We start from the raw sequence: 19045 nt of genomic DNA on the forward strand, positions 1-19045 counted from the left end.
TCTTGGCAAAGGAAGACATGGGCTGCTATGCAGAGGAAGGCAATGCCAAACCACCTCTAATCATATCTTGCATTGAAAAGCCCATGAAGTGGAAATTCATGAGGTGGCCTTGAGTCAGTTGTGACCTGAGGCACACAATAAAATAAAGTGGCCTCACTGGAAGGAGACCAACTGAGCATTTCCCACCGCCTTGAAAGCACTTGCACAATTTATCCGTGTCTTCCCAGCCTCCCCCTACCCCGAAATGACTTTCGCTGCACCAAGTGTGTGTATTCTCCTCCTCTTAGAAATGAGAAGCCATCTGAGGGGAGGCTTACCCTCGCTGCCAGCGTCCAGCACCACCATCTGCGCTGTGTCAGCTGCACTCCTGTCTCCCCCGTCTACGCTGGTGATGGCACCGCTTTCCTGCAGAAAGGGAAACCCAGAACCATTCAGCGACTGGCCCCTATATGGATGTCAGCACAGATGTGATTCCCCCTGCAGGGTAGCGTAATAGTAATCCCTGGAATCTCAGTCTTTGTTTAAGGTATACAAAGTCCGAACCACTGCCCTAGATAAAAGAAATCTGTGAAGATGTCAGTATGTTAGCAATCAAAAGGAATGGGGAAGTCATGCTGGCTACAGAGGAAACTCCACTTGAGTGTGGGGTGGAAGGCAGCAGCAACGGCCTCTGTTCTTTAGAGCGGAGGCAACACGGCAAGTGCAGCTGGCTTCCTGCCACACCCACCACGTAGTCTGAGCACAGCCAGTGACAACATCTACACATGAAGCCAGCGTGGTGTAGTGGTTAAGAGTGGTGGTTTGGAGCAGTGGACTCTGATCTGGAGAACCAGGTTCGATTCCCCACTCCTCCACATGAGCGAAGGACACTAATCTGGTGAACCAGGTTGGTTTCCCCACTCCTACACATAAAGCCGGCTGGGTGACCTTGGGCTAGTCACAGTTCTATTAAGAGCTCTCTCATCCCCACCTATCTCACAGGGCATCTGTTGTGGGAGGGGAAGGGAAGGTGATTGTAAGCTGTTTTGATTCTGCCTTAAGTGGTAGAGAAAGTTGGCATATAAAAACCAACTCTTCTTCTTTTTCTTATATTGAATCAGACCCTTGGTCCATCAAAGTCAGTATTGTCTACTCAGACTGGCAGCGGCTCTCCAGGGTCTCAGGCAGAGGTGTTTCACATCACCTACTTGCCTAGTCCCTTTAACTGGAGATGCCAGGGACTGAACCTGGGACCTTCTGCATGCCAAGCAGAAGCTCTACCACTGAGCCATGGCTCCTGTACAGCAGAGCCCCATCTACTACTGTGGGACTGCTAGCATTTATCAGGAGTTGGAGCAGAAGGAACTCCAGTGGATGGCCTCACTCCACCACACCCCATTCCCACAGCTGTGCTCCGGCCCAACCTGACTCGATTACACCTTGTGGGGCAGAGCAAGGCAGTTGCTGAAGTTGCCTGCCCCCCCCCCCCCCGATTTGTGTCTTCCCAAAACCAGAAGGGAAGCCCGTGCAAGGGAAAGCGGAATACAGGAGCAGGCAGACGTGGAAGCTACCCACCTGCGCATCTGACTCCAGAGAAATCCCCCAATCTATCTCCTCGTGGGCTTCTTCAACTGAGATGCCATAATCGACCGCCTCAGGAACAGACGCGGACTCTACTCCAAAGTCCCCCCAGTCAATCTGCAGCCAGAAGAGGAAAAAGGTTAACCAGGTCCTTTGAAAATGCAGTGCAGTCTCAGCAGAGAGTTGTACTGGATGATTTGGGAGGAGTCACTCGAGATTTCCCTTGACTCAGGTGTGTTTACATACGTGCCCGCCCACACATTCAAATTAGTAGTGGCTATGAGGTTTTAAAATCCTTTTGTGATTACTTGTTCTGAAGGATTAAAAAATGGAGAGCCAGAATGGTGCAGTGGTTTAAGTCTCTAATCTGGATTTTTTGCCATTCTAAACAGGAACTATGGTGACCCTTGCCTGAATTAATCCCCTCCCCCAGCATACAAACAGTTTACATCTCTCAACACCCATTTTGAACTCTTTCACAGAAATGGACGTACCGCCTCCTGATTTACCGATTCCTTCACTTCCTCCGTCTTGGCCCGTTCCACCGAGGTCGGCTTGACCCCCCGTCTCCACTCATAGGTGGTGGTGTTGCCCCGAGCCTGCATGTGCCTCAGCAATGGGACTACCTGTTCTGTGGAACTGGAATGCAAAGAAGACCCCCAAATCAGCAAGCAGAGGCGGGGCATCTGGCTACAGTTATCTATTCCTTGAACACATGAAGAACACATGAAGCTGCCTTATACTGAATCAGACCCTTGGGTCCATCAAAGTCAGTATTGTCTACTCGGATCGGCAGCAGCTCTCCAGGGTCTCAGGCAGTCTTTCACATCACCTTCTTGCCTGGACCCTTTAACTGGAGATGCCGGGGATTGAACCTGAGACCTTCTGCGTGCCAAGCAGATGCTCTGCCACTGAGCCACGGCCCCTCTCCAAGGCTCTCCAGGGTCTCAGGCAGAGGTCTTTCACATCACCTACTTGCCTTGTCCCTTTAACTGGAGATGCCGGGGATTGAACCTGGGACCTTCTGCATGCCAAGCAGATGCTATACCACTGAGCCACGGCCCCTCTCCAAGGCTCTCCAGGGTCTCAGGCAGAGAGGTCTTTCACATCACCTCCTTGCCTAGTCCCTTTAACTGGAAATGCCGGGGACTGAACCTGGGACCTTCTGAATGCCAAGCGGAGGCTCTGCCACTGAGCCTCGGCCCCCTCCCCTCCGTAGGCAGAGAACAGCACTTACCAACCAAAAGCAGCTAGAAACGGGCTGACTGCACTGTTAACTGGGGCCCCGTCTCTGGGTCTTCCACAACATTCTGACACACAAGTGCGCCCTGGAAAGCTTTTCTCACCGTACCCCTCCCCACAAAGCTTCTCTTGCTTAATGTCTGAGGATATATCTAAACCAATGGTCCCCATTGTGGTGCCCATGGGTACCATGGCACTCACCATGGCACTCACTGGCGAGCCAGTGTGGTGTAGTGGTTAAGAGTGGTGGTTTGGAGTCTAATCTGGTGAACCGGGATTGTTTCCCTGCTCCTACGCATGAAGCCAGCTGGGTGACCTTGGGCTAGTCACAGCTCTCTTAGAACTCTCTCAGACCCACCTGCCTCACAGGGTGTCTGTTGTGGGGAGAGGAAGGGAAGGTGATTGCAAGCCGGTTTGATTTTTCCTTAAGTGGTACAGAAAGTTGGCATATAAAAGCCAACTCTTCTTCTTTACTGGTGCCTGCCAAGCATTTTTAGGAAGTGGGTGGGGCAAAAAGCTTTTGCTCAACAAGGCTTTTGACTGACTATTGGAGATTTGATTGGCTGTGAAGTTTTTTTTAATGTTGCTTTGGCAGCAGCTGCCACCACAACACAGGGATCTACATTGTGTTACTGAAGTTAAGCAGTGGCGATCATTATGTGGGCTGGCTCCACCTCCTGCGGCAGCCATTTGGTACTACAAAAACATATCAAAGAAAGCAGCAGTGGAATAAAATCCTATCCAAAACACACCTCTGCAATTAAGAGCAGTTCACATTAAAAAAAATGTCTTGACTTGATGGCAGATGGGACTAAGGTACGGGCTTCAGGCTAGTAACTTTCCCTTAGCTAAACCTACTTCACAGGGCTGCTGTGAGGATAAAATAAAGAAGGAAGACGCACGTGCTCTCTGAGCTCCTAGGAGGAAGGATGGGGGGATGGTCAGACAGAGGATTGGTGGTTCTCCCTAGCAAATAAACAGAAGCAGGGCCAGCATAGAAAAGGCCATACCAGATGCTCCTGAGTGTGCAGATCTGCTTTATTTATTTTATTTAAAACATTTTTACCACCTTTCTACCCAATCAGGGTCCACAAGACAGTGAACATTAAAAATATTAAAGCAATTAAAAATACAGTTAAAACTATAAAACAATCCAATTAAAAACACATAACACCAGAAGGCGGGCCGGTAACTGTTATTGGGGGTATGCCAGACAAAAGAAAAAAGTATTTACCTGCTGGCGAACGACATTGATAGTGGGGAGACAGACAAACCTCTCTGGGGAGGTTCCAAAGTTTTGGTGGCATGACCAAGAATCCCCTTTCTTGGGTTGATGCCCATCTAGATGGCAGGTGCAACCAAGGATGATCAGAGTGAATGTGTAGGTTCATATGGGAGATGGTTTGGTGGCCCCAGGCTGTATAAATCTTTAAAGGTCCATACCAGCACCTTAAATTGAGTCCAAAAGCAAACTGAACACTAGTGTAGATGGAACAAGTCTGGAGCAATATGGCCCCTACGACCCACTCCGGTCAGTGCTCTGGCCACAGCATTCTGTACCGACTGTAGCTTTCGGACAGTCTTCAAGGGCAGCCCCACGTAGAGCACATTGCAGTAATCTAATCTTGATGTTACCAGGGCATGCACCACAGTGGCAAGATCTTTTCTGCCCAGGAAGGACTATATGCTGAGTTTCTCTATTGGTCCATCCACTCATTCTGTCTACCACTGCCTACTCCGATTGGCAGTAGCTGTCCAGTGTCACAGATAGATAAATGTGTTTCCCTACAACCACTACTGAAGATAGTTTCTTACCAGAGATTGAACCTAGGACTTACTGTTTGCAATGTGTGCCCTTCACCCATCACCGAGCTATATGGCCCATCCCCAGCTGCATCCCCAGACCGAGGGGTGGAATCGACGCAGACAAAAAGGGCTCCTAGCAAATGGACGCTAGCAGCCACCTACCTCTCGCATACAAACTGCACACAGGCTTGGTAGAGGTCGATGGCTTCCGATAGCCCCTTGGCGCCGGCCCCAATCTCGTCCAGTTGCAATGGCAAGTCTTTGACCAAAGCCAGAAGCTCCCGCCGCACGTCATCACCCTGAGAAGACAGGCAGGATGCAGTAGAACCATCTGGGACACTGCCCAAGAGAAGGTCTACTCAAGTTCTACTGTCTTAAGACAGTTTCGGATGGGTAGCTGTCTTCCTCTGTAGAAGCAGAACAAAATTCGAGTCCAGCAGAGCCTTAAAAGACCAACCAAGTTTTCCAAGACACAAGCTTTCATGAATCTGATGAAGTGACGAGGTGAGTTTTGACTCACAAAAGCTCATACACTGGAAAATTTGGTTGGTCTTTAAGGTGCTACTGAACACAAATTGTGTCCAAGCCCCACCTACATCACAGGGTGTCTGTTGTGAGGAGGGGAAAGGAAGATGATTGTAAGCCGGTTTGATTCTTCCTTAAGTGGTAGAGAAAGTCGGCATATAAAAACCAACTCTTCTTCTTCAAGTATTTGGATGGGAGACCACCAAGGAATACCAGGGTTGCTATGCAGAGGCAGGCAATGGCAAACCATGTCTGTTAGTCCCCTGCTTTGAAAACCCTACTGGATTGCTGTAAGTTGGCTGCAACTTGACGGCACTTTACACACACACATAATAAAAGACCAGCAGCATCCTGCCCCCATTCTTAAAATAGCCAGGGGGGAGAGGCAGCCACATTCCATACCGTGATGCCATATTGCTTGCAGGAACTGTAAAAACGCTCCCTCATCTCAGCGGCTGATAGCTGGCATTCCTCCTCCTTGCGGCTGTATTCCTGCTGTAGCTGTTGGCACTTGCCAATCTGCTTTTTGAGGGAGGGGATCTCATAGCTGACATTCCGCACTAGAAGGCTGGCCAGTTCCGCTGGGAGAAAAGACACAGGGAAATGAATTTGTGTGCTTGGCTACCTTTCGGCTAACTCTCGACTCTCCTCTTACAGAATTCCCCCACTATATTATAACAGATGAGCTATATCTTCCATGAACGGATGTGTTGCAATTGCTCGCAGTCTCTAGAAGAGGTAGGATCTGGACTAACTTTTCTGCTCATGCAAGGAATTTCCATCACTGCAACGGAACGTTCCCACCTTTACCTCCCACTGCAGCCTATCCATCTCCCCAAAATGCTGCTCCTGGGAGACGGGGGACCCTCAAGAACAGTATGGGAGGCAAAGTGGGGGTCAGCAGCAAGAAGAAGAAATTACCCTACATCTTCCATTAGCAGAAATTTTATTTCAGATCTATTCTATTGGTTAATGCATACAATCCAATTCTTGCTTTTGAAAAATTTGTCTGAAGGAGAAATAAACACATTAAAATGTTCTTAAGCCTTTTTGATTAATTTTAAAGCGGTGACATTAAACACGAGAGGGCCAGATGGTATATAGCTGCTTTTGACATATATCTGCTGTTTCCTGACCTCGGCATTTCAAATAATAAGCTAGTTAGCTTCCTCTCCTGCTATCGCTAGACTTTTAAGATACATCTCAATTGTGCTTCTTCCCCCCACCCCCCAAAACAAGACTAGCGCTTCCTCTCCATATGGGGCTGTCAGCTTCCTATTCGATAATCCCCATGGCAACCTCCAACAGAAGTTCCATCTAGACACACCCACAGAGTTAGATTTGGTCTCAGGTCCTAAGAGCAGCCCTGTGCAATGTAGCCCCTCCCATGAAACTGCATCATTCATACACACTCCCAAGCAATGTGAGATGGCACCCACAAGGTTGTGGTTCCCGCCCAATAATGGGCAGAGGGGGAGAAGAGATGGCACTTATGGAAAACAAGCATCACTTGGATCCCTAGGGAAGAACAAAGTGCTCTGAGAACACCTGTAAGGACCAAAAGAGCTGGTTCACAGAGAGACAGATTGTGGAGATGGAAGAGTGCAAAGAAGATAAACAGGAGCTAGAGGAGATGAGCTTGTGTAAAGTAAAATAATGAATATAAAATACAAAATAAAGGGAAAGTAGGCATGACAAAAGGGAAGACAAAGGAGTCATCTGTGCAGCTATAGCCCAGGTCTTGGCTGCAATTACTAAATAGTGGTTTGCCATGCGAACCTTTTCCACGTATGAAGACTTCTCACTCCTCACTTCTCACAGTGATAGGTGCCTTAAGAACAAGAGTTGGTTTTCATAATCCCCCTTTTCTCTACCTTTATAGAGTCTCAAAGCGGCTTACAATTGCCTTCCCTTCCTCTCCCCACAACAGGCACCTTGTGAGGAAGGTGGGGCTGAGAGAATTCTGAGAGAACTGTGACTAGCCCAAGGTCACCCAGCAGTCTTCATGTGGAGGAGCGGGGAAACCAGATTAGAGTCCACCACTCATGTGAAGGAGTAGGGAATCGAACCCAGTTCTCCAGAGTCCACCGCTCTTAATCACTACATCATGCTGGAACATATGGCACTGGCACAGGATCCACACAGCAAAGTGAGCTAGAACAACTAGCTCACCATGGGAAGCAGCTGGCCGTGACCATCACAGACCTTCCTGTTTATCACGCTGGAGAGCCAGCGTGGTGTAGTGGTTAAGAGTGGTGGTTTGGAGCAGTGGACTCTGATCTGGAGAACCGGGTTTGAGTCCCCACTCCTCCACATGAGCAGCAGACACTGATCTGGTGAACTGGATTTGTTTCCCCACCTCTACACATGAAGCCAGCTGGGTGACCTTGGGCTAGCCACATCTCTCTTCGAGCTCTCTCGGCTCCACCTACCTCACAGGGTGTCTGTTGTGGGGAAGGGAAGGTGATTGTAAGCCGGTTTGATTCTTCCTCAAGTGGTAGAGAAAGTCAGCATATAAAAACGAACTCTTCTTCTTTTTGTAGGGTTACCGTATATCATATTTATTGTTTTACATATATGTATACTAAGTTCTGTTTTAAAGCTTTGACTGTTCACCACCTAGAGGCCCCTTAACTGTGAGGAAATGCGGCATAAAAATATTTAATGTTGTAAATAACTTTTTAAAATATGTAAACCAGGCAACCACTATGGGAAGAGCAGTCAGAGCTTTGCAGAGAGCTTCGTCTGTAGAATTCACAGGGCCCTACCTGCAAAAAACTGTCACGAGAAACAAGGTATCTCTATTTTGCTATTATAACGGCGAGTCTCCCCACTACATACAGAAGAGTGCCTTACCCAGGTAAGTGTTATCTTTTTCATAAAGTGACACAATTTCTTGCCAGTCCTGAAGAAAGAAAGAAATTATGAGAACATCACAGGGTCAACCAGTATGCAACTCTACATTTTCTAAACCTGCAGGCTAAGAGATCAGAATGCAACCCGGCTGGACTGTGATGGAGGTGGTATCCCAGAAGGTTCTGTACATCTAGCCCCTATTCTAGAATCTGTGAAGGGAAGGGATCATTTGGGGAAAAAAGAGTAATTCAAGTCACACAAGCACAAGAAGAAAAGAATAAACAAGTCAGGAAGAAAGCCAACATTTCCAGAATTAAAAAAGCCAACAAAATATAAAGAAGTCATTATTAAGTATTCAAATGATAAATACCACAGAGTTTGGGAGGGATTTGACAGCAGCAGCTGATGTCATGTCTGAGTTTTCACCCAGAAGTGACATTGATGCCTTGTGTGATGTCATTTCCACCCCCTACATTTCTCCCATCAACCCAGACACAAGAGGGGGTGGGAGGGCAGACCACTGGGAGGTTGCCCACCCAAAGCAGGCCAATGGTAACCCTATGCGGGTTTTATCTCCCAATGGGAAACACTGGAGATGTAGCTATTTGTGATGGAACAGACGGCCTCTAGCTCTGCCCATCAGGCATCACAGGAAATCCCAGCTTCCACGGAGACTATGCAAAATACTCAGCAGTATCAGAATATGGGAGGCTGTGGAACCTCTGGGACCAGGGATGGGGGAGGAGAGTTAGAGAAAAAGTGGGGTTTCGCTTCAGGTAGGGCTTGGGGAAGCACCAGAGAAACAGGGGGAAACTACCAGGAAATTAGTTAGGCTTTGCTCGGTGATGGAAAAAGAACTCAGACATCTTTAGTATAGGTACACATGGCTCCTGGGCCAATGGAAAGGCAGGAATAGAGCAGGTATCCTGTGTTACCTTAGTGAAAGTGGGTTAGTGACTTATGAGGGGATTGAGGAAAATATCCCTAGGGACAAGCTAACCCTTTTTCAATATGCTGAGATTCTTGGGTTTAGGAAGAAGTTCCAAGGGAAATCATTCTCTCTGTTTCTCTCTGGTGGGATCAGCCTTTTCAGTTAAACGTTGGGTGTATGAACTTGTAACTGTTCTAAAGCAGAGCTTCTGCTATCCCTTGCTGTAAATAACCGATAACCTGTTACATTCCTTGGCTTATCCACCAAACCACTCAGCCCTTTAAGGAAGAGACAACATACTTATTCCTTTTACTGTAAAACGAAGGGAGTGGTGTAAAGCATTCTGGGGGGGGGTAGAGAAAGGGTGGAGGGGAAGTAGTAGAAATTACCTCAGATTCCTATTCAACCTCCCCAGGCTTCCTCTGTAATAGCAGCCTGTAATCCAGCACAGTTATTTGTTAACATTGCTTCCCTGATCATTTGCAGCCCATGAAATTTAAAACCAACTCCGTCACTAATACTGGAAAGTGTGACAGGTGAGGGGCCAAGAAAGCACCCGGCCATCTCACTCTTCCTTTCCACTGGAAAGCTCATACCCTACCAGAAAATATTTTTGTTAGTCTTTAAGGTGCTACTGGACTCTTGCCCTTTTTGATTCCTTTCCACAGTCACTCACCTTCATTCGCTGAGAAGAGTAACGTCCAAAGATGTTTTTAGTGGAGGCCTCTGTCCCTTTAAGGATCTCCATAATTCTCAGGCAATGAAAATAGTGAATATCTGGAATCAGAGAGAGGAATAGCATTAGATTCTTATCAACCAGATGTGAACCTCATTCCCTTTACCTAAACTGGGAAAATCCCAGGTGCTTGAAGAGCTTGGAATCTAGAAATCCAATTCGGAATGACTGATCTACAACAAGCCTCCTCAAAGACTCACAGGAACCAGCAAGAAGTCTCTTGATCTCCTCGTTCTCTGGCATATCTTGGATGGCCATGGCAATCTTCTCTCGGACAGTGCGGACTTGGCCCTGCCATTTCAGGCTGCAGTGGCGCCTGTCTACCAGCCAGTCTGTAGAAGGAAGGTAGCCATGTTAAAACACATGCCAGGGAGGCACACTTCCTATCCCAAGCAATACTTACACTGCAAGGGAAAGGCAAACATTTTTTAAAAAAATAAGGGGCACCACTTTTTTAAAAAGGCAATCTTTAAAATAACTGGCAACCCAAAAGCATCACCACCCTTCATTTTTTCCTTTGGCACGGAAAACCAAAAAAGGTACATACCAAGCAGCTTGCCAGTCTGTACGTCAATTGGCAAATTCTGATAGTCCTGTCAAAATAGAAATTATGTTGCATAATAAAGATAAAATGACTGCCCCTCCTCTTCCCTCAGAAGATTACAATCCAACGAAATGACTTATTGGATGAATTTGTTGAATTCTCATAACACATAATATCCTGAGGGACCAGAAACAGTAGCAGTATTAAGACAGCCCAGTTACTTTTCATAGTAAGGCAAAATAAAAGAAAAACATGGGGATACTTTAAATACAAACAATATTTATTTCAATATGAGTTTTCATGAGTCACAGCCCACTCATGAAAGCTCACAGTGAAATAAAAAAAATTAGTCTTTGCCACTGGACAGCTGGCTACCTCTTTGCAATTCTAGTAAGATATCCATTAAAATATACTGAATGAAAACCACTATATATCTGCTAACTGCTGACTTCAGTTATTAAAGAGACAAGGCAACATCTGCCAAAAGGAACACTGAAAATATTTGTCAACATTCAACAAAAGATGATAAAAATAATATTTCACTTGGTGAATCTGAGGGATGTAACTGGGACCCCACAATGGAAGCAGAACTTCTGGTATCCTATGCCCCGAATTTATACATCTTCATTGGCCTAAATCAGACACTATCAACTGTTGCCATCTGGAACTTCTCCAGATCCCCACCCACCCCCCATTTTATTGTAAGTCAGATAAACAAATATACCTATGTCATTAATATGCTGATGTTCACCAACACATACATATAAACACTTCTCCATGGCAGACATGTTCACAGAGTGCTCTGCAACATCAGGAAGGGAGCCACATTTGGGGAGTTGTGATTGGCCACACCTATGGTAAGTTTGCAAACATATTTCCACCACAAGTCAAAGTCACCAGTGTGAAGCAACAGTTAAGTGTTGGGTGTGGGATCTGCCCCAGGTCTGAATCCCCACTCTGCTACGGATGGAAGCTCATTGGGTGACCTTTGGCCATGCACTCTCTCTGAACCTAATCAACATCACAGGGTGGTTGTTATAAGAACAAAATAGAGAAGGAGAGAATAACGCTGTAAGCCTCTTTGGGTCTCTGCTAGGAGAAAAAGCAGGGTATCGAAATCCAAGCAAATATTCATCCTGCGCATCTGATGAAGCAAGCTCTGACTCATGAAAACAGTAAACAAGTTTAATTCACAGTGGGTAGCCATGTTAGTCTGTCTGCAGTAGTAGAAAAGAGCAAGAGTCCAGTAGCACCTTAAAGACCAACAAAAATATTTTCTGGCAGGGTAGGAGCTTTCATGAGCCACAGCTCACTTCTTCAGATAAAGACAGATGGATTCACATTCTAGCTGTAACTAGAGAAGAGTGAATTCAGACAAGCATTAGTATGTAAATGTGAATAGCAGGCGTGATGGGATTAGGTGCATACCACACCTGCATACCACACCTAATCCCATCACGCCTGCTATTCATATTTACATACTAATGCTTGTCTGAATTCACTCTCCTTTACTTAAAGACAGATGGATTCACATTCTAGCTGTATCTGAAGAAGTGAGCAGCGGCTCACGAAAGCTCACACCCTGCCAGAAAATATTTTTGTTAGTCTTTAAGGTGCTACTGGACTCTTGCTCTTTTCTACTACTGCAGACAGTAAACAAGTTTGTTAGTCTTCAACATGCCACTGGGCTCTCCTATTTTTACTCTTTCTGAAGCGGCTCGAGACAGGACTCAACTCTGGAGTCGCTTTTGAAAGAAAGGGGGGCACCTCTGAGCTGGTGCAAAGTGCAGCAATCAGCCCGCTTCCCCCCTTCCCCTCCCCTCCCCTCCTCCAAAACCATTACCAGACATAGGACGGGCCTAGGAATAGGCGGAGGGGCTTCCAAGGCAGAGGGGATGCCTTTGGTTTCAGAAGATTAAGTTCTGGGGAGCTGGGGTTGTCGTGGGGGTGCTCTGCAGAAGGGAACCAGGCTCAGAGCGAGTGAAGAAACAGGAAGGTTCTGGCCTGGGAAGGGAAAAGGCTCCCTAGCAACCAAAAGAGGGGAATGTTGCCTAGCAACGCAAGGGGTCCACATCTTACCACCCCCCCCTTCCGTTTCCCACCTGCATGGTCTCTACCGCGTCCGCCGGCTAAAAAGGACGCCTCACCTCTTCGCGGCCCCGCCCCCCCTCACAGTCGGCCAATCACCGGAAACGCCAGTTTGATGACGTCGCTCCGCAGCCATTCAGGGGCAGGCTATCCTCTGCCCCAATGCTCATCCGCTTTACAAAGCGACTGAGAAAAGCCGCGTGTCCCGGTTTCTAATTGGCCGCCGGGTAGCCGCCAATGAGAGAGAGGAGGCAAAGCGGCGGGGCTAAGTAGAAGCTAGGAGGTCGTGGCAACGACTGGCCAGTGGGCGGCGCTCAAAAGCTGCAGGCTCGGTTTCTTCCTTCCTAGGATGGCCCAGGCTAGCCTGATCTCGTCAGATCTCAGAAGCTAAGCAGGGTCGGCCCTGGTTAGTATTTGGATGGGAGACCACCAAGGAAGACCAGGGTTGCTGTGCAGAGGAAGGCACTGGCAAAACCACCTCTGTTAGTCCCTTGCCATGAAAACCCCAAAAAGCAATTTAACGGCACTTTACACACACACACATACTTTAGGTATGCGCCAGTAGCAATCTCCGTTTATTTATTTATGTATTTTATTAGATTTTATCCCACTCTTTCCCTACCAGAGTAGGGCTCAGGGCGGCTCACATCAAGAATAAACATCCACAATTTTCAACATGCAATATAATAAATAAAATGTAAAATATACTCAAAATAATAGAAATATTAAATATAATCAAATATATAAAAATATACTCAAATAACAAATCAAAACTAAACACTTGAAGCCCAGATGGCTCCATGACAACTTCTGTATCAATATAAGTAGTGGTGGAGTCTTCGGGTAGGAAGCAGATGTGTATTGGTAAACATACACCAAGATGAAACAAAGATTGTTTGGCTCCTAAGAATACTTTCTTGGAAGAAAGCCACATTGAATAAAATGGGATTCATTTCTGAGTAGACCTGCTTAAGGTTGCTCCCATAACCTCTAAGACAACAAGCTTAGTTAGGACTAAAGGTGCCATTTATTTTTAATGCAGCTGGTTGCCAACCTCCAGGTGGTGGCTGGCGATCTCCTGGGACTGCAACTGATCTCCAGGCAACATCGATCAGTTCTCCTGGAGAAAATGGCTGCTTTGGAAGGTGGACTCTACAGCATTATATTCCATTGAAGCCCCTCCTCAAACCCTGCTTTTCTCAGGCTCCACCCTCAAAATCTCCAGGTATTTCCCAACCTGGAGCTGGCAACCCTACTTGAAGGCGGCAGTCCTAAAAACGCTTTCTTGAGAGTAAGCCCCATTGACTAAATTGGGGCTGCCTTCTGAGTAGGCCTGCTTCGGCTTGCTCCTGGAGCGTCTTTCAAGTTCTCTCTTGCTTAGTGCATGTGACAAACAGGCAGCCCTCAAGGTGCTCGTAGGACGTGTGAGAAACAGGCCCTTTAACAACATACACTTGTGTAGCAGCTTTCTGAATCTCTTAATGGCCATGCAGGAACGTGGACTGACAATCACATTCCAATCTCCTTGTACTTTAAAATGCATGTGTGATTTTAGTCCTGGAGACCTGGCCAGAGAACATCATCTCATTCTACCTTTCACCCCTCTTTCTCAAGGCAGATTCCTCCGCCCTTGGCAAACATGTACACTTTGCATTTGAATTCACACAGAAATTCTTGCACCCATTCAGTACTGGGCAATTTTTTTTTGGCTGTTAAATCACAGGTGACTTATGATGACCCCGTAGGGATCCCGTAGGCAAGAGACGTTCAGAGGTGGTTTGCCATTGCCTGCCTCCGCATGGGCTGAAAGAACTGGGACCCCAGACAGGACTTGTTCTTGCTCTTCTTGCTCTGTTGATTCATGAGCTCCTGCCCTCTTGGAATGCCGCTTTTATGAGGAACTTTGATCACATTATATCTCTCCCCTTTTAACATATAAATCTAAATGCTTCTATCTCTGACATAATGCCTTTTTTATTAAGTGACAGGGATCCCAAGGCTATGTTGTCAGTGGCAAGATTTGTTTCAGTCCTTATATCCCTCAAACATTAGATTTATGCTGCTCAAGATCAATGGATCAAGGAGCTTCTAAGGGATAAAGGAAAGGACTGGGACTGGCCCAAGGTCACCCATCAGGCTTTGTGTGGAGGAGTGGGGAATTGAACGCGGTTCCCCAGATTAGAGTCCACCGCTTAACCACGCCACGCTGGCTCTCATTTGGCAACATTGCCAGATATTAATTTCCAGAAGTGTATCGTTCAGTTTGCTTTTCATTTCCCATTGAATGATACTGCCTTGGAGAAACTGAAATCTGAAGGCCTGTGGATGAACTAGGTGGCACTAATTTTACAGTGGCAGCTTTCCCGTTTGAGAGTGCCAGTTAATTTATTTGCTCAAGCCAGAAGTCATAACAAAATACATATAAAACAAAAAGGAGCTGGCTTCGGGGTTGCCAACCTCCAGGTACTACCTGGAGATCTCCTGCTATTATAACTGATCTCCAGCCGATACAGATCAGTTCACCTGGAGAAAATGGCCACTTGGGCAATTGGACTCTATGACATTGAAGTCCCTCCCCTCTCCAACCCCCGCCCTCCTCAGGCTCCGCCCCAAAAATCTCCTGCCGGTGGCGAAGAGGGACCTTGCAACCCTAGGCTGGCTGAATCACAAGTACTGTACAGAACAAATGCTTTCATTACGCACAGAGAATGCCTGTATTAGAGTTGTAAAGTGTGTACGACATGTATTTTAGCCATCCAAATTATCTGACAATCTCCTGGCTGTTTCTGTATCAGTTGATCACCTTGGCAAGATCCGCCAATTGTTTGAATACGTCTACGGCTTGGCTTCTGGGCAGCTACTCTGAATTATAACTCTATCAGGGATTTGTCTTCGTTCACAAGAAGGCAGAAATGCTTTTTGAAACTGGACGTTGCAGTGGACATATTAAATCATGCCAAATTATTTAACGTTTTATATGTTTGTTCATCCCAGGGGAAAGGAAGGTGTGCTTAAGACTCACTTGTCCATAGTTCAGAAGAAAACAGAGTTGCCAGCTCCAGGTTGGGGAGGGGGGGACTTCAGTGGGGTATAATGCCATGAACTCTGCCTTCCAAAGAGGCCATTTTCTGCACGTGAACTGATCTCTGTCGCCTGGAGATCAGTTGTAATGGCAGGAGATCATTTAGGCAATAAAAAGGATTCTCCTTCCTTTTTCACCAGCAGAAAAAACAACATTTTGTTTATTTATGTTTATTTACTTCATTTAGCCCTGGCTTTTCTCCCCAATGGATTCCCAAAGTGGCTTCTATGATTCTCCTCACTTCCATTTTATTTTCACAACAACCCTGTTAGGTAGGGTTAGGGTGGGTTTGTGTGACTGGCCCAAGGTTCTCCAGCAAGCTTCCTTGGCAATGTGGGGATTTGAACTTGGGTCCCCTAAATCCTAGCCTGACACTCTAAGCACAACACCACACTGACTCCAACCCTTTGAGAGGGCCCCGCTTTGCATTTGTTTTAGTTAGGAGTAGTGTTGCCAGCTCTGGGTTGGGAAATACCTGGAGATTTTGGGGATGGAGCCTGAAGAAGGTGGGGTTTGGGGAGGGGAGGGACCTCAATTGGGTATAATGCCATAGAGTCCACCTTCCAAAGCAGCCATTTTCTCCAGGGGAACTGATCTCTGTTGCCTGGAGATCAGTTGTAATAGCGGGAGATCTGCAGCCGTTACCTGGAGGTTGGCAACCCTACTTAGGAGGTTTGAAAATAAACAGCAGGGTCAAGGGATCATGCTGCTGCAAAGGCCTCAAAGGAAGCAGTGTGAAATGGCTAAACTGGGGTTTATTCCATGGTCTCACACGCTCTCCTTGTTCTAGGGTTGCCAACTATCAGATAGTAGCTGGAGATCTCTTGCTCTTACAACTGATCTCCAGCCAATAGAGAGCAGATCCCCTGGAGAAAATTGCCGCTTTGGCAATTGGACTCTATGGCATTGAAGAAGAGGAGTTGGTTTTTGTATGCCGACTTTCTCTACCACTTAAGGGAGACTCAAACCGGCTTACAATCACCTTCCCTTCCCCTCCCCACATCAAACACCCTGTAAGGTAGGTGGGGCTGAGGGAGCTCTTAATAGAACTGTAACTTGCCCAAGGTCAACCAGCTGGCTTTGTGTGTAGGAGAGGGGAAACAAATCCAGTTTACCAGATTAGCCTCCGCCGCTCATGTGGAGGAGTGGGGGAATCAAACCCGGTTCTCCAGATCAGAGTCCACCACTCCAGACCACCGCTCTTAACCTCTACACCACGCTGGCTCTCCCCTCCCCAAACTCCGCCCTCCTCGGGCTCCACCCCTAAAACCTCCCGCCAGTGGCGAAGAGAGACCTGGCAACCCTACCTATCCACCTTTCAAGGCAGGTGAACTGACCTCTGTTGCCTGCAGATCAGTTGTAATAGCGGGGTAGCAATCTCCAGCCACGACCTGGAGGTTGGCAACCCTAGCTCCTGGCCATCTTTTGGGAAGATCTGTCAGGGCAAGAGAGTACAGTATGACTTTTTGCCGGAAACACAGCTGAACTGTCCCCTCTTCCAACAGAGATCCATTCACTGGGAGACGAAACAGGCTCCCACCGAAACAGACCAGGTATCTGGTAGGTAGGTCGGTAGGCGGGCAGGGAGAGACTGAAAGAAAGCGTGGAAGGAACCGGTCTGACCAGTGGCCGCCGGGCCAGAATCTGTTTTGATTAATTCTGTAGAAGGAAAGAATGAGTTTTAAAGGACAATAGTCCTACCAGGCAGCCGGAGGCTTTAACTCTTTCGTGGCAAAGCGGACACCGAGGGAGGCTTTTTGCCTACTGATGGGAACCTCTTTTAGTCCAGGAATTCCAGTCTGGACCAACCCCTGACGTTTGCAAGCAGGGCTACCTGCCGCTACTGCTTCGTTTCCCAAGTATGAAAGGGCTCAACCCTATCTCTGGGAGGTATTTATTTATGTATTTGGATACAGATATCCTTTGTCCCCCAATGGGAGCCCAAAGCAGCTTACAATAGTAAGCTCTCTTGGCCCAATAGGGTTGCCAAACTCCAGGTGGGGCCTGGAGATCTCCCCCATTTACTACAGACATCAGTTCCCCTGGAGGAAATGGCAGCTTCAGAGAGTGGACTCTATGGTATTATACCCCCCTGAGGTCCTTCCCCTCCCCAAACTCCAGCCTCTCCAGGCTCCACCTCCAAATCTCCAGGAATTTTTGCACCCGAAGTTGGCAACCCTAGGCCTAAGGTAGTCCAGTGAGCTATCCATATCAGAGAGGCGAGTCTCAGGTTTCCCAGGTCCCAGTAAGGTTACCGGGTCCCTCTTCGCCACCGGTGGGAGGTTTTTGGGGTAGAGCCTGAGGAGGGCAGGGTTTGGGGAGGGACTTCAATGCCATAGAGTCCAATTGCCAAAGCGGCCATTTTCTCCAGCTGAATCGCTCTCTATCAGCTGGAGATCAGTTGTAATAGCAGGAAATCTCCAGCTAGTTCCTGGAGGTTAAGCAACCCAAAAAAAACACCTCTCTACCAATACCCAAGGTAAGGAAGGAAGTACAGAAAAAAGCCTACTAATACAGTTGAAGACAAATATATTGGTATTAACAACAGCTACAAGCAAATAAAATGTATAGTACATCAACAATCACTCCAAGGTGGAATTCTTCAGATGGCTGAATAAACTGGGAGACGATCGTTTCAATGTCTTGAATTCTTCCTCAGTCCCATTTAATCTTTTCTGTCAGTTGTTTCCAAAGTTAGCTTATATAGCTTCAATGTTTCTTATTTCCATACATAATTCCTTCATGGAAAATAATCAGCAAACATACATTCACTATGTTAATGATTCCTCATAGGATATCCAATTCATACAGTTGCTAAAGACAAGTTCACAATTTCAACGTTCCCGCTCAGGAGACAAGCTGTTCCTGGAGGTTGGCAACCCTAGGTCCCAGTCTGGCATTCTTTGCCTTCCCCTTTGCAGATCCGCATGCGCTTGGCTGTGGTTCCTCAATGGTACAGGAAATGCTTTTGACTCAGCAGTTGATGTGAGTCTGCCAAAGGACATGTTTCAGTAGGCTGAGGCCTTCCTCGAGGTGTGTCCTCTTTGCTACCACAAAGAAATAAAACTTCCATGCTAATAGAAATCCAATTCTGTACCCAGAAGATATGAAGTCATAGAATCATAGAGTTGGAAGGGACCACCAGGGTCATCTAGTCCAACCCCCTGCACAATGCAGGAAACTAACAACTACCTCCCCCCACATCCCCAGTGACCCCAACCCTCCCCCCGCCATGCAGGATCCCACAATTAAAGCACTCCCGACAGATAGTCATCTAGCCTCTGCTTAAAGACCTCCAAAGACGGGGACTCCACCACCCTCCAAGGCAGCACATTCCACCGTCGAACAGCCCTCACCGTCAGAAAGTTCTTCCTAATGTTTAGGTGGAATCGCTTTTCTATTAGTTTAAATCCATTACTCCGTGCCCTAGTCTCTGGAGCAACAGAGAACAAGCTAGTTCCCTCATCAACATGACATCCCTTCAAATATTTAAACATGGCTATCATGTCTCACCTCAACCTTCTCTTCTCCAAACTAAACAAACCCAACTCCTTAAGTCTCTCCTCATGAGGCATGGATTCCAGACCTCTGATCATTCTGGTCTGTAGCTGGCATATATGATGCAAATAAGCATGATTTTTGACCATTTAGTTTGCTAGTCACAGAGAGGGGTCA

General features: G+C 47.0%; 1 protein-coding gene across 1 annotated transcript in view; it reads right to left on the bottom strand.

The window, feature by feature from the left end:
* CDK5RAP3 (CDK5 regulatory subunit associated protein 3) overlaps positions 1 to 19045 on the bottom strand; it is a 41632-nt gene that overhangs the window by 14135 nt on the left and 8452 nt on the right. The window contains 11 exon segments of the mRNA XM_056864630.1: positions 318 to 405; positions 1555 to 1677; positions 2055 to 2199; positions 4771 to 4907; positions 5536 to 5714; positions 7990 to 8038; positions 9597 to 9697; positions 9857 to 9988; positions 10204 to 10249; positions 12303 to 12327; positions 12329 to 12435. Coding sequence (XP_056720608.1) covers positions 318 to 405; positions 1555 to 1677; positions 2055 to 2199; positions 4771 to 4907; positions 5536 to 5714; positions 7990 to 8038; positions 9597 to 9697; positions 9857 to 9988; positions 10204 to 10249; positions 12303 to 12327; positions 12329 to 12435 — 1132 coding nt within the window.

The sequence above is a fragment of the Euleptes europaea genome, chromosome 18 (assembly GCF_029931775.1).
Source record: "Euleptes europaea isolate rEulEur1 chromosome 18, rEulEur1.hap1, whole genome shotgun sequence".
Classification (NCBI taxonomy): domain Eukaryota; kingdom Metazoa; phylum Chordata; class Lepidosauria; order Squamata; family Sphaerodactylidae; genus Euleptes; species Euleptes europaea.